General features: G+C 40.4%; 1 protein-coding gene across 4 annotated transcripts; it reads right to left on the bottom strand.

Annotated features, from left to right (window-relative positions):
- Positions 1-10,395: 10,395 nt before the first annotated feature.
- SLITRK4 (SLIT and NTRK like family member 4) lies at positions 10,396-23,666 on the bottom strand. Of its 4 annotated transcripts, none has more exons than XR_642245.4 (2): positions 12,205-18,746; positions 10,396-12,089 (listed from the first exon to the last, which is right to left on the bottom strand). XR_642245.4 is itself a non-coding variant. In XM_003918375.3 (2 exons), exon 2 carries the CDS (start codon positions 18,678-18,680, stop codon positions 16,167-16,169), a length of 2,514 nt encoding a protein of 837 aa, XP_003918424.1. In that variant the 5' UTR covers positions 18,681-18,730; positions 23,301-23,666; the 3' UTR covers positions 10,396-16,166. The 4 variants fall into 4 exon arrangements, 3 of the variants coding, with proteins under 3 accessions (XP_003918424.1, XP_003918425.1, XP_003918426.1); XM_003918375.3 differs by adding an exon at positions 23,301-23,666 and having other exon boundaries at positions 10,396-18,730; XM_003918376.3 differs by adding an exon at positions 22,467-22,774 and having other exon boundaries at positions 10,396-18,730.
- Positions 23,667-24,847: the final 1,181 nt, after the last annotated feature.

Raw genomic sequence — 24,847 nt, forward strand, 5'->3', positions numbered from 1 at the left:
ATATAAAGCAGATAGAAAAACATGAAAAGACTACACTGGCCTAGCTTCCCAGCCTACATCTTTCTCTTGTGCTGGATGCTTCCTGCCCTCAAACATCAGACTCCAAGTTCTTCAGTTTGGGGACTCGGACTGGGTCTCCTTTCTCCTCAACTAGCAGGCAGCCTATTGTGGGACCTTGTGATCATGTGAGCTAATACTTAATGAACTCATATATCTATATATCTATATATCTATATATCTATATCTATATATCTATATCTATATATATATATATATATATCTCCTATTAGTTCTGTTCCTCTACAGAACCCTGACTAATACACTGTCCTTCACACAGGTTCCTGAAGTTCTTTAGAACACTTCCTAGAAAATTCCCTTTTTGTCTAACCTAATTCAGTTTGGGTTTTTTCTCTTGCCATCACAAGAGGCCTGAAGAATGCCAACATGCCTAGCACCATTTCTCACCATCCCTTCATATATAGTGCCTCACATGCATCCCAGACACTTGTATCTCTGTACCTTTGCTTAGGCTGTCTCCCTGACCTTCTCTGCTACTTTCCCAAATTCACCTATATTTTAGCACTAAGATTTATTGTCATCTTCTTCACTGTTGATTTCTACAGGTAGAATTAAGCTCTCGCAATTTCTTCTTCTCCCTATGGCATTTACCTCTTTTAAGAACACCTAATATTTACCTGTGTCTGTGTCTTATTTGCACAAGTCTTGTGTTCACTGGACTGTAAGATGTGTGACAGGTACCGCATTTTATCCATGTCTATGAATAAGGGGCTTGTACATAATCAATGCATCCTAATTCTTCAATGAATAAACACCTTTCTCCCTCACTATCTTCGTTCAAACCATCTCTATGTTACCTCACTGACTTTTCTTGTTCCCTATCCTCTGAATCCAATTATTTGCCTTTTTGTGTGTTTCTCCTCTCATCTTCTAGGCCTGATTCAGTTATCATCTGCAGTAATATTTTCCAAACTTTTATTCCATCCCACCAGATTTCATGGATTTGATACTCTAATTAGTAACAATAATTCATACTAGAAATGATTCTGAAAGGCAGGGGTGAAGGTAGGATTTAAAATACATATACGTGGTTACCCCTTCCCTAAGATTTTGTTTCACCTTGTTGAAGGTGGAGCATGCCTTTTTATTCCCCAGCTGACAACTACTGGTCTGTACTATATCAATAGCATCTGTGGTGATTATTGCTCATGAAACAGTCACTCCTTCCCCTTGAACTTCCATGGGAAGAGTCTTTTATTTTTTCTGCCTCATCGATGTTGGGCTTCCTTTTGTACCTGCTTTGGTCAATGATAAGACACAAGCAGGGACTTGATATATACTTGTGTAGTTGAGCTTGCCTTCTTGTACTGGTGACAATGCTAAGTGAAGAGCTTTCCCTTTCCCTAAATGTCCAGTTTCCCCTGGACATTTCAAAGCAAAAATATAGAACTGAACCTTCAATTTGGTGATAAAACAGCCCAGATCAGTCTAGATCAGCCAACCTATGCACCTGCAGTCTAAAGCAGAGCCTATGCAATGGACCTACAGACCCATAGGCTGAAGTAGCCAAACTGCAGCATATGCAGCTGAGTTTGAAGGCAGTATTTTAGGCAGTAAAAGTTGACTGATATTTTGATTTTCTAATTATCTTTGTAATATCCTAATTATCTTTTTGCCTTCAAAATTCTCTCTCCAATCTCCACAAATTAGCAGACTCATCTTCCCAAAATAAAAATTTCAGATAGTGTCTCTCCTTTCTCAAAAATCTTCAATGGCTCCCCATTGCCTGCAGAAAAAAAAAAAAAATCAAACATCTTAACATGCCATCCAAAGTTTTTAATAATTTGACTCCAAACTAACCATCTCACATTTCATTTGCTGTTGTGACCATTAATATATTTATTGATTCAACAAATATCTGTTTACCACATACTACCTTCTAGGTACTATGCTAGGCATTGGTGATAAAAGATAAGCAGAATATAGATCCTGTGCTCCAGAAGCTCTTATTTTAGTTGTAGGATACAGATAAGAAAACATGCCTTTTTGATTCCAGGTGCCAAGGGCTGAAATGCGTTAGCACAGTGTGGTATGGGGATATATTACTTCAGCCTTTGTATACTCAAAGGAAACAATCAGCACCTATAGACATATCTGCAGTACTGTGTTCACTGCTGCATTACTCATAATGTCCAAGACATGGAAATAATCTAAGTGCTTGTGGATATATAAATAAAGAAATTGTGGTATATACATACGATGGAATATTACTCAGCCTTTAAAAGGGAAATATTGCCAATGAGCCCAGGGGACATTATGCTAAATGAAATAAGCCAAGCATAGAAAGAAATACTAAATTGTCTCACTTATTATATGTAGAATCTGAAAAAAAAAAAGAAAAGAAAAGAAAAAAAAAGCTAATGCACAGAAACAGAATATAGAATCCTGGTTACCAGAAGCAGGAAGAGGGAGGAACTAGGAATAAGTAGGTAAATGGTTAGAAACTTGCATGTATTAGGAGGAATAATTCTGAAGATCTAATGTACAGCATGAGGACTAAATAGTGGTGTATTATATACTGGGTATTTGCTAAGAGAGTAGACTTTAGGTGCTCTTACACACACACACACACACACACACACACACACACAGAGTAATGATAGTAGGTGATGGATAGGTGAATTTGCTTGACTACAGTAATAATTTCACTATGTATACATACATCAAAACATCATGTCATACATGTTACAAATATATACTACAAAATATCAATCTGAGGTTCAATAAATAGTATAAATGGCAAAAAAAAGAGTTAATTTACATGGCACATGCGAAGTGCTTAGAACAATGACTGGTAGGTAAGAAGCACTCACAATCCCCAGGTCTTGCTGCTGTGGGGTGAAGGACATGGAGGGGCTGAGGATGATGCCCAGGATTCTGGCTGGAGTATCCAGGTAGCTGAGGGGATGGGCACCAGGATGGCAAAGACTAGAATAATATTCTGTGCAGAGAGAATGATGAATTCAATATGTCATATTTTGAGCTTGGGGTCCCTTTGAGTCAGAGGGACATGGCAGGTAAGCAGTAGAGATAGCCCTCAGGAGGTACATGCTCCAGCCACACTGAACCACCTAATATCTCGAGAACACCAAGCTTCCCCACCCCTCTCTGCTTTTACACACATTATTCTCTCAGCTGGAACGTCCCTCTTCTATCAAAATTGAATCCATCCTTCAAAGGTTAGGTCACAATGTACCTCCACCATGAAGCCTTCCTTGTGCCCTATAGCTCAGCGCCTGCTCAAGTACCACATTCCCTTTATGTTATGGCATTAAGGATGTGATATTCTAGTTAGTCATTTTCATACCTGCCTCCTTCACTAGATTGTAAGCTCCATGGGAGCTGAGACTTGGTATAACTCTTCTGTCTCTTCCATCATCCGGCCCAGAGAAAACACCTAGTAGGCATTCAGTGAATGTGCATTAACTTGAATTTAAAAAGCATTCTCTATTAAGGAAAAATTTCCATGGCAGAGTAGGGGCGGTAGTGGGGTTTTCCTGGCCGAATTTGTTTCAGTTCAAAGACCACAGAAGACAGCTACAGCTCCAAGATTCTTCTGTTTCTTCCTCATCTCTGTTGGGGCAGGACTACTGGACATAAAGTCATTTATAAAGTGCTAGAGTGTGGTGAGCTTCCACCACAGCCCACCCCTGTTGCCGTCTGATGCTGACTCTAGGTGCCCATTTTGGCCTCCTACTCTGGGTAGAATCCTGCTGCTGGCTTTGCTGTTTCCATGTCTCACCTCTGGAATCCTAAAGTCTTTCTTGCACTGATCTTTGCTTTCACTTTGCCCAGTATTGTGGTCCTGATTATTCTCTACCATTTCTCATCCACCATCCCTTCCCTCTGTGGAGTTTCTTTCTAAGATTCTGTCTCTTGTTAGGGAGTGAAGTCCCACAGCTGTTCTGACATCAGCCTTTCATGCAATCTCAGTGGGGCCTGTGCCAGAAAAGCGTGCTTAGATAGCACGGCTGTTTCTCAGCAACACTGGGCATGGTCAGTCACGGAGTCCTTTGTGGAATGCTATTTTTGTCTTTGCTCCCAGGACCCCACGGCTTCCTAGTTTTCTGTCATGCTGTCTGGTCACCCTTTCCCTTTTTTGCAGGTACTTTATCTTCTAAGTTACCTAAACAGCAGACACTCTTACAATTTAATGTGAATAAGAATAACCTAAGAAACTTCAAAATGGACATTCCTTGGGTCCTGACCACAAAAATTTTGATTCAGAAGGTCTGGGATGGGGCCTAAGAGTCTGAATGTTAACAAGCACCTCAGGAGATTCTGATGCAGAATGCGCACAGTACAGATGACACTGAAAAAGAAAGCTCTAAAGCACCTGCCATCATTTCAGGGTCTTGGTTTTTTGTTTTTTGTTGTTTTTTTCCTTCTGTGACCTTCTTCCATGACCTTCAGTTTCAAAACGATAATACTTCTCCATTTTGTCTGTGGCCTAAGCTTCTCCTCAGAGCTCCTGTTGAACAAAGTCAGTCACCAGTCTGACAATTACTTCAAATTTAACACGTCCAAAATGGAAGTTGATTTTATTTATTCATTTATTGAGACGGAGTCTCACTCTGTCACCCAAGCTGGAGTGCAGTGGCACAATCTCAGCTCACTGCAACCTCTGCCTCCCAAGCTCAAGCGATTCTCCCGCCTCAGCCTCCTCAGGAGCTGGGATTACAGGTGTGTGCCACCACACCCGGCTAATTTTTTATTTTAGTAGAGACGATGTTTTAGTTTGTTGCCCAGGGTGGTTTTGAACTCCTAAGCTCAGGCAATTCGCCCACCTCAGCCTCCTAAAGTGCTAGGATTAGAGGCGTGAGCCACCACGCCCGGCCACCAAAATGAAACTCTTACTCTCGTGATGCCTACCCTGCACAGCCACCGCTAACCTAGAGGTCCTCATCTCAGAGAATGGCATCTTTATCAGCGCAGGTGCTCATGGCACAGAACTCAGGGTTTTCCTTGATTCCACTGTCACTCTTGACCTTCATATCCAGTATATTGACAAGTGCTATGGAGTTGACATTCAAAATATAGCTCACAACTCATATTCTTCCTTCATCTTAGCTTGGATTATGTTTGTTATTGGACAGCACTATTGCAAGAGCTTCCTGACTTGTTTCCCCACTTATACTCTGCTCCTCACCACCTCTAGTCCAGCCTCCAGAAGCAGAAGGAAGTCTGTTGGAAACAAACCTAATCATATCACTGCACTGCTTTTAAAAAAACCTTCGTTGACTTCCCAAAGCACCTGAAAGTCAAACTCCTTCAGGGCCCTTCAGAATCTAGCCAAGGGGTTGATACCTCTGGCCTGTAGGTCAAATCCATCCCCCAGCTTATTTTGGACGACAAAGTTTTGTTGGCACACAGTCACAACCATTTGTTTACCTGTTGTCTGTGTTTGCTTCTGTGCGACAACAGCAGTTAACTAGTCGAAGCACAGACAATCTAGTCTGTAAAACCTCAAATATTTGCTATTTCAGAAAATTATTTCAGAAAAAGTTTGCCAACCCTTGACCTAGGCACTGCCTACCTGACCAGTACAACATAATGAGTTAATTCCCACACTGTAGTCAAAGCCCGTGTTGTTCTCTCAACCTCAGAGGCCCTCCTCAACCCTACTCCTCAGTCATTAATATGAACTTCACCCTTCAAGACTTTCATTTAAATATTATTTCCACAGGAGAGCCTTACCTAACTGGCTCCCACTCCCTCCACTCTAATATGAATAATGTAGAATGAATGAAAGCCACTAAGGAGGCATCAGATGGGACTTCCTGAGAGAAGGTTGAAGTCAGTTTCTCTCCTTATTGGTCTGAACTGTACCAGCTTTACCCATGGTAAAACTGAAGCATACCAAGGAGGTCCCCTAGTCCACTGCTTGTCCCAGGCCTGAAACACCATTATTTGTTCGACGAACGTGGTCTCGTCTTCCACTCCTTGATGCCCTCTCTGGAAAATGTCTCAGAGCACTGACATATTTGATGGGCCTGTGAATTAGCGGCATGTGAATCTGGTATCCGAATGTGAATTTTCAGAAAAACATTGTTAAACAGAAACAGTTTTAGTGAGGGTGGGGGCACAAGGCCACTGTCCCAAGAAGAAGTAACGTTTGAGTGAAGAGCTATGAGGCTGCACAGGGAACAGGCAGATAGAGTGGTATCATGCAAAGGCACGTGAGATGAAGAGAGAGGGAAGGGTGGAAGGGTCAACGTGCCTTGCACATCAGTGTCAAGTCAAAGTAAGTATTTTTATTCGCTTCTATTCTTCTCTACTAAAACATAAAATTACTTGGGCAGAGGTTATTTGTATGTTTAACACTGTGACTATTTAAAAGTGAAGTATGACTCCAAAGTATAAAACTGCTAATTTTGAATGAGTTGCTGGTACCTGAGGGAATACTCTTTGTGATTAAAGGAACCAGGAATTGCATGGTAGCCACATTTGATGGAGCTCTAGTTAATGATATGGATGGAACAAAGAAAACCTAGGAACTGCATTTCAGAGTCATCCTGGGTGTACCCAGAATCTTTAAAAATTAATAACATCCCCCAAAAATAAACAAACAAAACAGTCCTTGAGGTCTGAATGGTTTCATTTTTCCTTTACTATTTTTTAAAAGAAAACTATCTTTATGGAAGAAAATTCAAATAAATATTTCTAATAATTTGTTATTGGTCGGATAATTTGCAGTTTCCATTCTGAATATAGTCTGTTGAGCTGCAACCTGAATTGCAATTCTTTGGAATGAAGTTCAGTTCTATCTTATTGAGAGTAAATTATAAAAAAATGCACCCCACTCCAATTAGCAAAGATGATGTTACAAGATATTAACCTTTGTGTTCCACTTGCCAAGCTCAAGAAATAGTGTCAAAATTGAAATTTAGGATTGAAATAACATATACCGGCATGTCTCAGCATTTCCAGTGTGGGGTTGTTACTACAGTGCCATCTTCAGTGCAATGTACAAAAGAATTTTTTTCCTTTGTAAAAAATTAAACATCAGAGACTGTTCGTTTTGAAATGCTGACACTTAAAACACAAACACTACATACTGGGGGAGATTTCACTCTATGTCCCTTTTATCATGATGCCTAATACCTACCTGGTATTTTGGGGGGTTATTAATTTGTTATTCTACTAGTAGAGATCATCTGCTGGGCATTAAACTACAAAGATCAATTAATTAAATATTCTGGATGAAACATATTTGATAGTTTTGACTTTCTGGGTAAATGATTACAGTGTATACACTAGAGAATCCTTAGTGTCTTAGAGTTTCAAGTGTCCTCCAAGATCACCTAGTCCAAGCTCGCATTCAAATAAATTTTCTTGAATAACATCCATCCTCCTTGTTAGAACCATCCTCAGCTTGAACACTTCTAAGGACTAAGAGCTCTGTATTTTGTATCTAGTTCATTCCAGTTATAGAGCATTCTAAAACCTTACAGAAAATGTCCTTATGCTGCATTGGAATGTCTGCCTGAAGCCTCACCCACAGATGCTCATTTTCCTCTCCGGAACTTCCAAACAAAGCAGTGTAATGAAAATAACATGGTCCTGTGAGTGAGGAGAATCAGGTCCTAGACCAGACTGGCCGTAATAATTTTATGACCTTGGGCAAGTCACTTCCCCTCGCTAGCCCTAGTTAGTTACTCTTTCAAAAGAGAAGAAAATTAGGACCAAATAATCTGACTCGGAAATTCAGAGTACATATGCTCAAATACTCAATTTTCCTGTGATGGCCTTTAAACATGGAAACTGACCAACAGCCTCTTAGTTTACCCCTGCTCTGATAACCTTTCAGATGAAATAAGGTCATTCAATGAAGTCTCAATTGGCTGTAGTAAAAATATTACGTTAGAAACTGGTCACGTCCAATGTGTTAATATTCAAATGAGCAACTGAAATCATATATGCATTTGGGATTTAAAAACAAAGTTACTGTTCACATGTTCTACACTGCAGCACAGGCTAGGCAACCAAGAAGAATGAGCAGAGAGTGAAAATGCTGCATATAAACTGAGTCCTATTCCCCTTATAACGCATACATTGGAGTCTTCAAAAAGTCGACAAGTTCAAAGGGAGGTGGTAGATGTAATTTTTAATAAAATGCCTGCATTTCGCTTCCTTAAAACCCTCTTTTCTTATGAACACACTAGTTATCTTCTTTATCCTGATGTTTTTATCCAGTTTCCAGTACGCATTTTTGTGTAACTGCTTAGTTACATATAGAAAAAAAATTCTTTTTGAATTTTCATGGTGAGAATTGATACAGCAGCATTTCAGCAGCTGTGCCAAATCTGAGAGAATGAATATTTTCTGAAGTAGAAAGTGCAAGGAGAAAATAGCAGCCATGTTTATGGCAACACATGGCAAACCTGCCCACATGTCAGCAATATCATTTCTAGTTATTGCGTGGCCCCAGAGTGAAAACTGATTTCATTGGGTCCAGCTCAGAAGTGAAGGCACTGAAGTCTAATTGCAAAGCAAGGAAATCTAAAACTTAAGAAACGATTTCCTAAAGTTGTTTTTCTCTGGTAAGTCACTCTGTCTTCATATCATGATGTTTTTGTGTGTCAGTAGGACTTCCTTTTAAATCCATCACTTGCTGTACTAAATTTTCTATATTTCTAGAAGTTATAGAAGGAAATGGGCACGTAGAAGTGTGATGATCATTTCTATAAACAACTGAGATTTCAGGATGGTGATTAGCTTCTACTTTGAAAGAGAGGGATGAATAAAGTAACTAGTAGCTTCTGTGGGCTAGAGGATAACTGATGAATAAAAACAAAGATGCAATGTGTAAAACATACAAGACCCAAATGCTCTCTAGTATGATAATATTACAAAGGTGAATATACGCTTGTATTGAGACTCCTAGATTTTTTGCGTGTATTACCACTAACTACCAAAAAACAGTGAAAAAAATTCTCCCTAAGCTAGCCCATGCCATAGACAGTGTTGGTTGTTTGTAACAGCAGAAGAGAAAAATTTCCAGCAGGGAGGACTTGGCAAATGTGACACATCCTGCCATGGAACAAGGGGATCCATGGCAGATACATGGCTTCCTGGGGATTCGTACAGGAAATAGCTTCTGAAATAGGCACTTGATATTTTCTTTTTTAAATAAGATTTCTGAAAACAACCCAAAAGGTCTAGCAGCTTTTTGACCACAAGTTTTTGTATCTGGGAACGCAAATGTTTGTACTCATTTATTTTGCTCCCTATCATGATGGTTTTCTGTGATATGCACTTTTCACCTCTTATTCTCATTAAACACAAATGCTACTTATCATTTTTTAACAGCTAAAACTGTATCGGGAGGCTTTGAGATTCAGTCAATCCTTGATGTCAGTCAATCAAGGGGTTGCAAAGGTAACTAAATGTTTTAATTGACCAGTGGGTTCTATAAAAACCATAAACTACTATTGTGTTGACAAAGCCTAGATTTCATATCTGTTTAAAAGAAATAAAGCTGAGGTAAATAATAAGGAGAAAGAAATCTACAATTTGACTTATTTTGCGATACTTTTATTCAGTATTTAAGTTCTGAATTCTATCTGATAAATAAATATTTTTTCCCTTAATACTCCTTTGTTCTCATCCTGCTCTTTAGTCATAATCTTCAAACAACTTTTCCTTCTTTAAGGGAAAAAAACCCATACCTGTTCCAATAATTTCTAATTCAATCCTCATCCTGGGATTATTTGGGTTCTAAATGCCCCTATACAGTTCTCTGAATAACGTTTGTGAAAGGTAGTAGCAGCATTGATTTGCACCTGGACGGGCTGGTTGCCTGAAAATTGTACACAGCACTATACATTTATTAAGCATATAATTTGGGGATGATAGTGATGAAAAATGTTAACAAAGAAAATCAAAATAAAATCTGAAGACAACAAACATAACTGAAATCCAGAGAAGTCTTGGGAGATAAACTGGGCATAATTTCTACTATATATGACAAAGTGGTCAGGTTTTAATTTCAAGTGTAGGAAAAAAAAAAACAAAAAACAGTACAAATAACATTTAGGTCCCAATCTACTTGGATTTGAAAAATCTAGGTGGTCAAGGTAGAAATATTTTGCTTACATTAACTAGACAATTCCCTTTGTGCATAATTCACTATTTGCACATATTACCCTCTATCTTTCTTATATGTACGCATGTGTATGTGTGTAGGTAGACCTGGCCTAGACATGTAAACTAATACAATGATTGCATCAGCTAAAAACCAGATTATTTGCATTTCTTTTTGAACTTGAGCTTTACTAATTTCACACTAATAAACACACTGAATGGCTACAAATGTGACCTATAAGAAAAAACTTTTATTTGTGAAAACAGCATTAAAGTTACTCCATATCAACTCCAAAAGTTTACCACAACGGTTCAGTTTACATGAAACAATGATGGAAATATACATAGCAAATCTTAGCAGGGAGAACAAAGCTTACTATGATTTTCAAACACTTCTATGAGCAATGTCCACTGCACAACATGCCTTCCTTCAGCTATTAACCAGCAGCATCTGACATGACCTAGTATTTGTGAGGTGCCAACTAAGAGAAATTGATTGTTCAGGAACTTATAAAGACTATTTCCTTCATATAGCTAATTTAAAGGCACTGCCCTATGGGTATTCATTATATTATTAACATTATTTCTCTGAAGGCCTCATTCATGACCTTTTTAAGTTAAACAGGTAATTTGTCATTTTTGATGTTACTGAAATCACCAGAATTTCTATTTCTATTTAGGCAGTGTCTACAAAAGTAAACTAAAGTGGAGGGTTGAGTAATTCTTTCCTGGTTCTGGGTCCTCTTGTCAGTGGAAATGTTAATTATGAATTATGAGAAGTTTGAATCTTTATTCTGAATAGCAATTATTTGGTCTAAAATATTCAAATGCCTCAGAGCCCTAATTTATTTTCCCCCTGCAGACATAAGAACAACAGGTTAAAATATTTTTTTTAAAATTAAAAAAAGTCATTTCATATCAGAAAAACAACACAGTTTCCCTTCCTTGATTTCCCCCTTTTAAAACACAATCCTATCAACCAGTAGAAACTGAAAAGACATTAAATAAATAAATAAATAAATAAAACAAAATAAAATTCAAAATTAGATTAAGGGCAGTTTTGTACAAAGTAAGTTATTAAAATTCATTTGACTTCCCATTTGCTTTTAAATAAAGAACAGATCCTTAGGAAATCTGAAATTGAGAGTTAACAATTATCAGGTGAACTCGATATATGTCACCAGTTATTCTCGGTAAGTGAAGCCACAAACAGGATATTTTATTTTAGTTCAGCCCATCTGACCACAGTGACTAATTGGATAGAGCACGAGAAATGATGCCAAACCTTGATTTGATGCCACTTGTCTACATAACAGAAGTGGCTGGAACCCAAAGCTCTGTGCTCAGTACTCATAAATAAATAAAATAACACAATCCTGCAGTGTATCTCCTCAGATGCATAAGGCATTTAGTCTAAAAGTCCTTGTATATGCTATCTATACTGTTCACACCTCCAGCATACCTATGTATACGTGTAAAGCAACAACAATCTTAATTTATATTCTCTTTCTCTGTTTCTGTCTTTACTTGTCTTACCATAAATATATAAACCCACTCTATTGGGCAATATAGTCAGTTATATTCCTTTCTGCCCTCAAGTTAACCATAATGCAATTAGTTCATTTTCCACAACAGTAATAATTTTGGTAAAGTGACGGATTGATAATTTTGGTCATCTTTAAAAGAACCAAATACAAATCACAATTCACTCCATAAAGTGGGTAACTAACCTGTAACCATGCAAACTGGCAATGGAATACAGAGGTACTGAAGGTTTTCTAAAAGTATTTGAGCAGATAGTTAAGATTGTTGAGATAGTTAAGATTTGCTTATCTGAAGTTATGTCAGAATCCAACTGATTGAAAAGAATGGGCAAGAATCAAAGCATGTTGATCTTGGCACTGTCTGACTCTTCTCCAAAGGGGCTGCCAGTGGGAAGGAACACAGATTGAAAATATGTTTCTAAAGAAAGCATTTTTTTTTAAACAGAGATTTAGCAGTTAAGTTGAATACAAACAGTATTCTAAAGCTATATCTTACCCTCAAATCTGGGTGAAATGATCAGTTTGGTTACTGCTTTATTTTTTCTGAAAAATAATGGAAAGACAAATATATTTAACAAACTGTGGCTTCAGAAATATCATTGTAGCAAACAATTTTATTAATACTTTCATAAAAATGGCAATTAATAAATTCTAATACCTTGATGTTATTAAAAGCAAACAAAAGTCATTAAAACAGTTCTTTTCTGTGATTTACATTAGCTTTTACAGCATTACTTGATTTTTCTCTTACAAATTAACCTAAAATACTAATAATCAAATCAGGGTAAAAACAATACAATTTTTTTTACTTTATTTTAAAATAGTGATTATAAATACATTCTTAATATAGTTTCTCTCCAACTCTTTGGATGCGACAATAACAGCAAAAAAAACCTCACTGTGCTCATTTCATACAATGTCAATGTACAAATCATGCAAAAAATATTATAGATTAATATTACCACCATACATTTCTAGACGTGTTCTGTTATTTCTGAAATACCTGTTGATATTACTCATAAGGTCATGTCCTGTATAATTTATGCATCCTTATGGCTTAAAAAAAAGTAAGTGTTTAAAAAAAGCAACAAAAGGAAGATGATCTTAAATAAATTTCTAATTAATATATTTTTGCAGTTTATTCAGAATGAAAAACTAAATATAGAATATAAATTGCCTTATAGACTTGAATCACTCTACTTTAATAGCTGCTTTCTCATAAAATTACACAAAGACTTACTTTTAAAGAATTGAATCATCTTTATTGATTTCATAAAAAAATAATTTAAAACTTGATTTATATTACATGGACACAATATATTATCTCAACCCCTTCACTGATTTCATAAGATCTAAATTTGTTTGCAATCATTCTAACATAGTCCATACACATGAACATAGTGCCAAGAAGCCCACGATGTGTCAGACCACATTAGAAATGAGCACTTCTTGGATTTTATAGGTTTGCATCCGAGTTCCACTGAAAATGTTGTACTGATGTACATATCATACCTCAAGGGGTTAAACTAACATCAAGGTTATAGTTGAAGCCAACAAAATGTAGATACAGTATTTTAACTGTTCTTGTACTCAACTCAGAACTTATACCTAACTACATTATCATAAAATGTACAACTAGAACTAATGAAAGACAGGTGCAAAATTGTATACACTATATAATGTAGGCACAATGACTTCAGTTAAGGAAAATATATTAGCCTTAACCAAGAATTTGTTACTTTCATTTACAATTTGAACCTCCAAATAACCACGTACGTTAAATTACTTTTTAAAAAAAAGTTGAACATTGATACCTTTTAGCAGAAGAGTATGAGATAGCCGATATGCTACAGCAAGCTTTTGAGATGGTGGCAGGTACTCTTGCCATTGACAATTCTGCAGAAACCTTGAAACATCTTCAAAACATCACCACACTGAATAAAAGGTATCATTCAAATGACCTATTATCCCCAGATCATGAGTGGAACTTTCTGATTCCTCCTATAAGTGTCTATTTAAGATCCCTCAAGCCATACTTTATTGACAGACTAAACTAAAGCACTTTCTTTGAAGCCTTTGTATCTTTATCCTGTCAGTATACATTAGGAGCCCTTTAATCCGTGGATGTGTGCATGCATGGTAATGGCATATCAAAAGTCCTTATGAAACTGTGGATGAAAAAAGCTGTTGGGCACACATCTTGTCTTTTCTTTCAAGATCAGAAAGCAATTATTTGTTTGAATTATTTTATATTCATATAAAGTTTTCACAGACATCATAAAAATTAAAATTACACACTAAAGTTTTAAGAGCACCAGCACATACACATGGAGACGTTTTTGCTATTTAAAAAAGATTTCCAAATTATCTATATGTATGAATATATACCCACATATATATACACACACTCACACACACGCATACACACACACCCAAGAAAGCCAAGCTTCTTTTTTCTTTTTGTCTTGCAACAAACACATAAAGCCCTGAAATTAGTGATTAGTAAAGGAACAGCTACTGCAACTATAAACATAATATCGTTTTGGAAGCTGCAACAAAAAAATATGCCACTTGCAATCATGAGGAATGGCTATGTTTACTTTCTTGGTTATCTTACTGATTTATAAGGTAATTAAAAAAGATGGGACACACACTCTCTCACACGCACACACTATATATATACACACACACACACACATATATGTATATATATACACACACATATATACACACACGCATATATATATACACACACACATATATATGTATATCTATATAGATCTATATATCTATATATATATATGCAGGCAGGCCAAGAAGACAATGTGTTTCTGAATATCACTTTGTTAATCGGGAGCTCCTACAAAAGTTCCGAAATCACCCATTCTCAGTTACTTTATTCCTTAAACAAATTTTGACTTAGATCTTAGCAAAAGCAAACACAGGGGCGTATCATTTGTAGTTGCAGACTGTGAACTCATCTGAAACCAATGCAAGCATTTTTACAGTGTGGCTTTCATAGCCAAGATTACCATGATGTTTACAGTTCTACTAGATTATCTGATAGTGGTCTGAATGATGAAAGAACAGGATACTGATGCATACAAGATATAACTATTAACCTTATTCATTATTTTTTAAATACTTGTAGCGAAAACTATTTGAATTAAGCTCATAGAATCCTGAAAAGCAAGACAACTGATGGCAAATAACAACTGCCCCAGACACAATACTAGAAAACTAAGGAACTTATTTTTAAATGCACAGTTGGTAACAAATCTGAAGATAATATGCTAAATTCACAAGAATAGCACAGAGTTAACTTTTCTTTTGTATTTTTTCTTTTTTTTGTTTTTAATTTTTTTTTGTTTTTAAGTTACACCTGATCACAAAGTCCAGAATATTTCTGTACACATCAGCTTGTTTCAGTTTAGTATATTTTTTTCTGTCTACATTTATACTTACTGGTAAATTCACTGCGATCAGGAAAACAAGTCAGGCATATTAAATACATATTAAGGAGTACACATTTTTCTATTTAGTATACAAAGTACTTCATAAATATGAATTATGTTACAAAAATAGCTTTGGGTGCGCTCACACAGTAAGCACTCTGCTTATTTTGGACAACCTTTAAGGATTGTGGGTATTTCACCTAACTGAGAACAAACTCTAGTGTTAATTTAATTTGAGCCATGTTTAATTCTGATAAACATCACATATTTCTTCAGATCATCACAAATGCTATCTAACTCACGTTGATTTTTTCTTTTAGATTTTTACGTATAGACAGGTAATGCTTAAAGTATTCAAATTTATTTTATAGTTATGTAATGCATGTTATATTTTAAACAAGTATTTGCACAATTTAACATTATAAATCCAGCAGTTTCAAGATGCAGGCCATAAAGGTTACCAATTTACAAATACTATCGAATGTTCTCTCTTTGCATGCTTTTTTTTTTGTTTGTTTTTTTGTTTTTTTACTTTTCAGATAATCTTTACACGGAGTTGTTACAATGCCACAAATCAAAAGGATTATTCCAGTTCCACCAACTTAATCTACGTGCAAGATAAAGGACCCAGCTGAGGTACAAACACCTGTACCAGTTTTCTTGAGTTTGCTTTACAAAGCACAAAGAGACGAAGGTTTTGCATTGGGATACAAAACAGATTTGCCTCTTAAGGTTAAATTCAGTATTACGTGTATAAAGCATCCCTTTGGCAACAGAGTTTGCAGTATCCCCACAGGACTCCACAGTATAGGTTTTATGTAGTAAAATCTATTAAACATATTCTCTTCTACTTGACACATCTTTGCAGCTACAGTTAATGAGACACCCTTGGAAACACCTGCCTCTATGCCTATTGATAATATAGTATTTGGAAGTTAGAAGTCAACAAAAGGCACTTTCATCATTAAATAAATGTCCTCTGTATGAAGTAAGATTACGTGACCTAGATCTTGTTCAAAGCTGTTTGCTCCTCAAGGACCTGTAGGTAGTCAGGGGAACTCTGCAGTTTCGCCTTCAGTTCAAAATACTCACTCTTCCTTTGTTCCACAACAATTTTACTGTGGTTGCCACCTATCAGTGATTTCTTATTTTTTTTGTCTGGTTGTTTTTCTGGATAGCGGATCTCAAAGCCACTGACACCTATGCTATTATACTCCTTTTTGCTTTCAAGAAAATTCTGAATAAACACATTGGAATCCCTGCTAGGGAATAATTCATCCAGCTCATCAATTGTGCTCAGTCTCTTCCTGGTATCTACATGTAATAAATCTTTCTCCTTGTCGGCCACATTTCTCATAACAACTTTCTGTCCTGGAGGATCTGAAAACATGAACCCAGTTTCTGACTCTTTCAAGCCACAAGTATGGCTCTTGCTCATCTGTTCTATAGTTTGTGGAATGAAAGCTTCTGTGCTCAGTCCATCTTTTTTATTGGTTTTGTGGTCATGCTTCCTTAGCTGCAGCTGCATGGAGCCACACTCAGGATTCCCCAGGCCTTCGTGCTTCACTGTGGGTTTCTTGTTGCGTCGCAGGACAAAAACAAGAAGGCAAAAAGCAACAAACACAGTTAAAATGAGGACCACTAAGATACTTAAGATTAAAATAGACAGAGGCACTGGCCCACCAGGAGGACTTCGAATGGGACCCAATGGAGTGGTGAATGTAATGGCAGGTGCAGGGCTTGTGAATGGTGCAGACGGCTTATTTAAAAGTTTGGGACATAAGATTTCATTTTTGAGGGACTTCAGTTCGATGTTGGCAAACTGAACAGGCGTCTCACATTTCAGTTCTTTCACAACAATCCCGTCGCTCAACTTCTCCACCCACAGCTTTAATGCCACCAAGTCACAAGTACAGTCCCATGGGTTGCCCTCCAAGTCAATCTGTGTAAGAGACTGCAACTGATCAAGGACCCCACTGACAGGCAGGTACATGAATTTGTTGTTCCTCAGGTTCAGTCTAGCTAAGGGTGCTCCGGAAAAAATGTAAACAGGCAGGCTCTTTAGGAGATTATTGTTTAAATACAGTAACTGCAAATTTGGCATGGAGTCAAAGGTGCCTGCTAAGATTTCCTTAATCAAATTGTATTCCAAATACAGATACTGCAGGTTATGAAGACCTGAAAATATTTCAGGATAGAGTCTTTCAATTTGATTGCCATTGAGATATAGCCTACGTAAATTAGTGAGATTGTGAAATACGTCTCCCTTAATCACTGTAATTTGATTGCTGCCTAAATGAAGCAAATCCAGTCCTTCAAAGTCAGTGAAGTCTGACACGTCCACATCCTTGATGCTATTGCCATTGACGTGCAGCTTCTTCGCATTTAAAGGTTTCGGTATCAATTCAGACATAGACTGTATATTTTTCTCTTGGCAGTTCACACTTAGTCCCAAATCTGAAGGGTGTGTTTTGCAGAAGCAAGGTGCCGGGCAAGGTGTTAGAGGAGGCACCCTTGTTTGGTAAGACACAATCTGACTGAGATTGCGGTTGGAGAGGGCTTTGCCTGCAACGATTCCAGAGATCTTGGAAGGATTTGTTGTTTTTGGTGGTTTAGTTACTAATCTGTGTAAAGATGTTTGGGTGGTGTGACCATTGGGAGTGGTGTAGCCATTTTCCAGCTGAGATGGAGGCAGGATGCGCACATCAAAATCACTGCCGGTGCCCATAGGGCATAGTTCTTGTTTGTTGGTTTCTTTTAAAAGCCTTCCATATAAGTCACTGGGAGTTTCACAGATAGCTTCTCCTATGTAAATGTTATATGGCATGTTCTCCAGCCAAGCTTTTAGAGGCAACAAATCACAGCTACAGTTCCAAGGGTTATCTTCCAGCTGCAATTCAACGACACGGCCAATGTGTTCCAGAACCCCGATATAAGGGAGCTTCTGGATTCTGTTCCCTCGTATATCCAGATGGGTCAAAGATGCGAATCGGAAAATATTATCAGGAAGGAATGAAATCAGATTGTCATTAAGAATGAGAACTTTCAGTTTGTGGAGCTTATTGAAGGCTCCTCGTTCAATATACTTGATTAAATTGTAGTCAGCCTGGAGATACTCCAAGTTCTCTATGCCAAGGAAAGTGTCAGCTCGGAGAATCTTTAATTCATTGTTGTTCAAGTGCAACTGCTTTAATGCACTGAGCCCAAGAAAGGCTCCTCCCTCAATGTTCTGCAGTTTATTATTTCCCAGATGCAGGGATACTGCATGTGAAAAATTCAAGAATGTATTTGGATACAGAATATTTAAAAAATTATTTTGGAAATTGAGGTGATAAAAATTAGACCAAGGTGGTTTCAGCTGATTTGGTCTGTAGACTGAAACCTTCTCACAGTTGACATAGAGCACATTCTCAACTGACACGCAGGAACACACATTGCAAATTTCCACCGATATGTCAGAATCTGCATTTGTCGAAGAAATCAGGGCTGACAAAATCAGAAACAGCCAAAGAAACATCTTCTTGCAATCAGCAAACAACTGTATGCTTCTGAATAAAGAGAAATAATCTAAAAAATAAAAAGAAAACATTTTTTCAATGGTCATTACTTGAAAAATTACTTGTATTTAAATCATACCATAGTGAACACATGGCTATAATTACCAGAGTTGTATTTTTAAGGCAACCAAACCTCCAAATAGTCTCACTCAGTCAAACAATAATAACCACCAAAACTGCCATCCATTTTATTTTCCATACCTGTGGTTTATACAAAATTCACATGTGCAGAACACACAACCAACAATAGGAAAATATATTATTAATCATGCTGAAATCTTACAATCTGAAAACATTTTTTCCACATGGACCATCAAACCCTGCCCTTGAACACAGGCCTTAAGCTTCCTATTTGCACTTCAAATGACCAAGACCATCAAGTATGCCATCGAGTTTGCACCACAAAGCCATTTTGATTAGTGGATATCTATTCTCTAAGCTTCAGCTAGATAGAGAGGCTGAATACAAAACATATTAGAGCTCAGAGTTCACTGGAGGATGGAAATGGGAGGACTGGGCTGCTGTAGCAGGGACTGTTAAAAGACCAAGGGACGGTGACCTGGGAAGAGATTTGCTTGTGCTATAGCCCCATAGGTAAGCTCGTTTCTGTCAATCAGTTTACTCCTGTACACTGCTGCCTTCAAAGACACAGATGAATCTGTGCAGTTCTAGAAAAACAACTGAGTAAGGGATGGCCAACTTTTATTTTCTGGTAAATAAACAGTCTCTAACTTCCTGTCAGTCATTTCCCAAAGAGGGAGCAAAAGGCCTTTTGTCTTTGAGCCTCTGAAAGCAGCAGAGTAACCTGCTTACTCCTGCGTTGCTTAGCTAATCTCCAGGCAGCCTTTCCACTTTGAGAACTGGCTCTCTTGCCTCCCTGGCCCTCTCCCACACCTTTATTTACCATTTTGAATCCAGGTCCGACTGATCGTCGGCTTAACTGCTTATCTCTTTTACTTTGACCACAGACTGCAACTGCTGAGGAAGAGGAGTTCACACATCACAATCTTTGAGTAGCTTTTTCTACAGCACCAAATATGTTCAGTACAGCACATTTTTCGTCCTAAAATCATCACTTCCAAACACCCACCCGTCCTTCCTAATATTACCACCCCATGTCCCTGACTATAAACACATAAAGAATCACTCGTTAGTAGAGTTCAATGCTTAGCAAAATAACCCATCGTGTTCGGGTCCTTAAATCCTGCATATATATACAAATATACACGATGCTTCCTGGAAAAGATTAAACGACACAAGCTGCGTGCATTTTATTGATGCTATTTTAGCAACGTTAGTCTTTTCCATCATGAATGGGAAGCTGGGTGTAATTTCAATATCGTTACCTCCAAATATTAATTAAATACGTAGACTACCCAGGGACACGCAATAAGGAAATGATGCAAAGAAAGAAGTGTCACACAGAAACTCCTTTGTTTATTTTGCCCACGAGGAATCAGCTAGTGGTAAAACCGAACATGTCTCAAGGTAGACAATCCATTAGCCATGACCCAGGAGGATTTGCATTTTAAGTAGTTTGGTTCAGAATACAGCCAGCACTGCTGAGATGCTATTTGGCTGCCATATAGACGTGCATTTCCCCTATTCACCATGAGAGCATGATTGGCATTGCAAAAAAGAAGTCATAATTCTTAACTATGACATCACCTAAAGCAACTTTCATTGTAAAATCAAAATTTCACTTGATATTTTTTGCCTTGTTATGAATGTGGTTTTCGACAGCTATTTTGGTTCAGTTGAGTCATTTCTTGTTACTAAAGCACCACCCCACCCACCTCAAAACAAAGAAACCCAAAAGCAACCAAACTAAAAACCAAACGCAGAAAATTAAAAAAAAAAAAATTCCTTATAATCCGAATTCAGTACAAAAACAAGAACCAGGAATCTCAACAAATCTGAAAATGCATAAGAAGCTGCCCTCCTCCTCCTGGCAATTTCTACTTTAAGTAGCAAGGGGGGAAAAGTCACTAGGACGAGCCAGGAAGTTCCCAAATGCAGCTCTTGTGAAACAGAGGAAGCCACAAGCAGCTGGAGGGGCAGGCAAGAGAGAGAAAGAGTCCAGTTGGTCCACCAAGGAGAGAGGAAAAGAGGTACTGAAAGGGCAAGAGACCATGGAAATGTGGAGAAAGGAAGAAAAAGAGCTCCGAGAGGGGAGCTACGAAGAGAGTAAAGGGGGCACTGAATGCATGCAAATAAAGCCTCACACTCGCGTGGTACCACCGAAACATGCACATTTAAACACCAAGGGAAAAACGCAAAAAAGAAAAGAAAAAGCCCACAAAGTACCAGTTGGGTACCAAGAGCCTTCTCTGTGGCTGCTGGGAGCTGTCCGTCTCCCTCTCGGTCTCTCCGTCTTCCTCTCCGTGCCCTGAAAGACCCTTGGCTCCCACGACCCACCAGGACTGAACAAATCTAGCCCTACCAAAACCAAATCCTGCATCCACCAGAGTGCAGCGCCTGGCAGTCCGCGACTGGGAGGAGAGAGGCGGCCTGAGGAGGGCAGACCACTGATGGGCTGCAGGGCGGTGGGCCGAGGTGGCTCCCGGAGAGCTCACTCGGGAAAGAAACCCCGCTGGCCCGCCTAAGGCTCGGATGGAAGTGGTAGAGGTTCGCGGAGAGACCCGGCCATTGCCACCCCCGGTGCGCTACCTCGGGCGGGTGGCGAGGAGGCTGGAGGGGCCCCTGGCGCGTACCGCAATGTTTGCCGCATCCCTGTTCCCGGAGCCGGCGCGCAGCCCCCTCCGCGTCAGGGGCCCAAGCAGCAGCCTGGCGGGCCGTGTAGCGGAGGCGGGGTACCGCGCGGGATGTCGCGGGGGCCTTCAGTCCCGCTGCTCACACATTTCTCCACGCGCTCCCGTCCCACAAGGGGCAGCTGCTGGAGTTTCAGTGGACCTCTCTAGACCCAGGCGTGCGGTGGGTGAGGAGGAAGAGATGGCCAGATCAGGCCGCCTGAAGACGTTGGCACTAGGGTGTTACTGACCTGCTTGCCACGGGCAGAGGGACCCTGTGGTTTTGTGGCTGCGAGCGGCGGCCCAGGCTCCCCCTTGCCTGTGCTCCCTCCCCGGCCAGCTACATAAATCCTGTTCTCACTATGCCAAAAATCAGCTCAACATTTAGGCACCTTGCAAAGTCGCGCTAGCAGCGCTCGCCTGGCTTTGCAGAGCTTTTAGAGTTACCCACCGGCTCTTCCTCTGGTATTCCTAGTCTTGCCGAGCGCTAGCAGTCTCCGACTAGCCCGCGGGCCACTGCCCCGAGCCTCAGATCCACGTCTGCAGAAAGTGGCTGCGAGTGGGGCGTAAAAATATAGCCCAACCCAGCCAAGCGGCCCGACAGCCGGAGCCACCCGAGACCAGTACACTTGCCCCGCCGCCCTGGTCGCCCGGGGTATGGGGGGGCAGCGATGCCAAGGACACCCGGATCCTTTCCGGTCCTCAGCGGCATGCGACCGCGCCGTAGGCAGGCAAGTGGGAGGTGGAGGGCAGGATTAGCCACCTCGGCCACTTTGGCCACTCGACCGGCCCCAAACGAACAGGACTCAAACTAAAAATAATAAGCTACTTGCCCCCTCCGCGCGCGTGCCCGCGCGCGCGATCTCTCTCTCTCTCTCACACACACACACACACACACACACACACACGCACGCACACGCGCTACTGAGCTGAGCGGGGAAGAGGCAGAGCGCGTGTCGGTGCAGCTTGTGCAGCTCCCGCTGGAAATTCACCCACCTCTAGAGCCCAGCGTCTTGTGCAGGGCCCGCGGCGCCGCGACCTGCGCTGCTGTTTCCACGATGGTCTCTATGTGATTCCGGACAGAGCTCCTTCGCGCCCGCTCGCCCGTCAAACCCGCCGAGCAGCCCCAGCAGGCGGGCAGGCGGACAGCGGCGCGCGCGCGCACCCGAGCAGACACCGCGCGCGCACCCAGAGCCTAGCACACGGGCTGCACCTTTACATACACGCGCTGAATCCCCGCCCCCGCTCTCCACTCCCCCCTCACCCCGCACACAAGCAGTCCTCCCTCCCAACACTCGACCACTTCGACCCCCTCACATTCCTGAGCTCCTACCCCCGTCCCCCACCCAGACATGCCCATTTGATTCCTCTTCTACCCACACACCCAGAAAGACAGCGCGCTTTCCTCCCGGTATCCGCCCCCTCTTTTTGCCTAAAACATTCCCTAGGGAGGAGCGACCCCTTTCCTCAGGCGTGGAGACCCCAGTCCTCTAACAAGGGCGCGCTTGCCTTCATCCCCCCACCACATACACACACACACTCGAGCCTTTTTCTTCTCTTCCAGTCCCCTAATAACGAAGGCGCACACACACACACACACACACACACACACACACACACACACACGGGGCATTCCTTTGAGAGAGCAACCAAGAAGCCAGGAAAAGCCAAGAAACACTGGAGAGCCTGGGGGAGGGGGGCCGAGGGAGATCGATAGGGTCGTCGAGCCTACGCGAAATTGAATAATTACAGGATGGAGAGGAATGAGTCAACAACAATGACATTCAAATGCAACAATCATACTTGGATTTTGTATCACGGGTACGGTACCTTTGGCTAATTGTCACCCCGCAGAACAGAGGGCTCCTGGAATACTTCTCCGTAGCGGTCGATCCTGGAAGGAGCCTTCTTGGGAACCAGTTTCCTAGGATCCAGTAGTATTCGCACTCCCCCTACCTGTCTGCGCGTAAGGGGCCGGGGGCTTTAAGGCGAAAGTGTGAGGCTTTAGCCTAAAGTGAGACTATTTAGCCGGGTTAGGAGTCGGGTTAATTATCCGCACCTTAGAACTCCGTGGGCCTTTGGTGCGGAACGGGTTAAGCCGGATGATTTGGGAGCTGGGGGTGGGGACAGGGGATAGGGGTTGAGGAAAGAGAGGCGTGGGACTGAGAGAGATGCCGCACTTGCGACCAAAAGAAAAAAAAAAAAAAAAAAAATCTACTTTGGCTACTGAGCATGCTCAGTTCCCAGCTCAAGCCCTATAAGGGAGGCATTGTGTGCGTTCCACTTCTCCGGGCTTTGGTGGTGACCGGGAGGGGAGTTTGATTGGGGAAGGGGATGGTAGTTGGGAGACATTAGGGAAAGGGGGTTGGAGAACAAGGTTTGAAGCTTTGGGACCGCTCAGGAGGGACTGTGAAGAGGGAAATGGAAGGGACCCAAGGAATACCTTCGGGAGAGGGAGAGAAGGAGAGGAAATGGACTAAGAAAAGTCACTTCAGTCGCCCCCTCCTTGTCTATACCAAAGAGACTTTAGCAGCTGACTGAAATATCCTAGTGGCTGCAAATCCAACGTGTGGATTGTCTGGGCCCCTTCTTCTACCTATTTGTTAGTGCTTCAACAAGAGGGTAGGGATATTCTAAGGAAGGGCCAATGTTCAAAACAGTTACATGCAGATTGATAATTTCGTCAATAAGCCTGTTAAGAAAATAAGTAAACCTGGGGGAGGGGAGCAGAGGAGTTGGCTATCATGTATGTATTTCAGACACCTGGCTTTCCTAAACAAAAGGCATAAACATTCCATGTGCTCCCATCCCCCAACCTTGCTGTTTTTTGTAGGAGCTTGGCTAAGAAAAACCACTCACGCTTCGTGTCTGTGGGAATAAACTAGCTTTAGGTAAGTAGAGCTAAGTTATAAATGGGAAGTATTTCCCTAGGACTCTTGGTAGCCTACTATTTGCCACGTTCAGGTAATACTGCCAGGCCCATTTCTTCAGGACCAATGTGCTGCCCAATTCACTTATTCAAATTCCAGCGGCTCTAGCCACAATAGAGCACAACCGGTATCCAGAAATGTTCTTGCTTAAAAATGAAAAAAAAAAAAAATCTTTAAGCTAAAACTAGCAACAGCTTTGAAACCAGAATTTGGCTGTCTGCCTGAACTCCTACAGTTAAACATTTACCATAACTGGTTGACGTTTTAAAGGCCCCAAATCTAGGTAAAAACGTCTGATGGGCAAAGGATTTATTGCATTATTTGTGAATAATGGCCTACCTTCTATACCGTCTATCGTAGTCATTCATATGTATGTTTTATTGTTTTTCTTATTTTGTCATTTTATGGTACTTCCTTCAGGTTATATTCACAGGAATGTTGGCCAGG

Source organism: Papio anubis, chromosome X (genome assembly GCF_008728515.1).
Source record: "Papio anubis isolate 15944 chromosome X, Panubis1.0, whole genome shotgun sequence".
Taxonomy (NCBI): domain Eukaryota; kingdom Metazoa; phylum Chordata; class Mammalia; order Primates; family Cercopithecidae; genus Papio; species Papio anubis.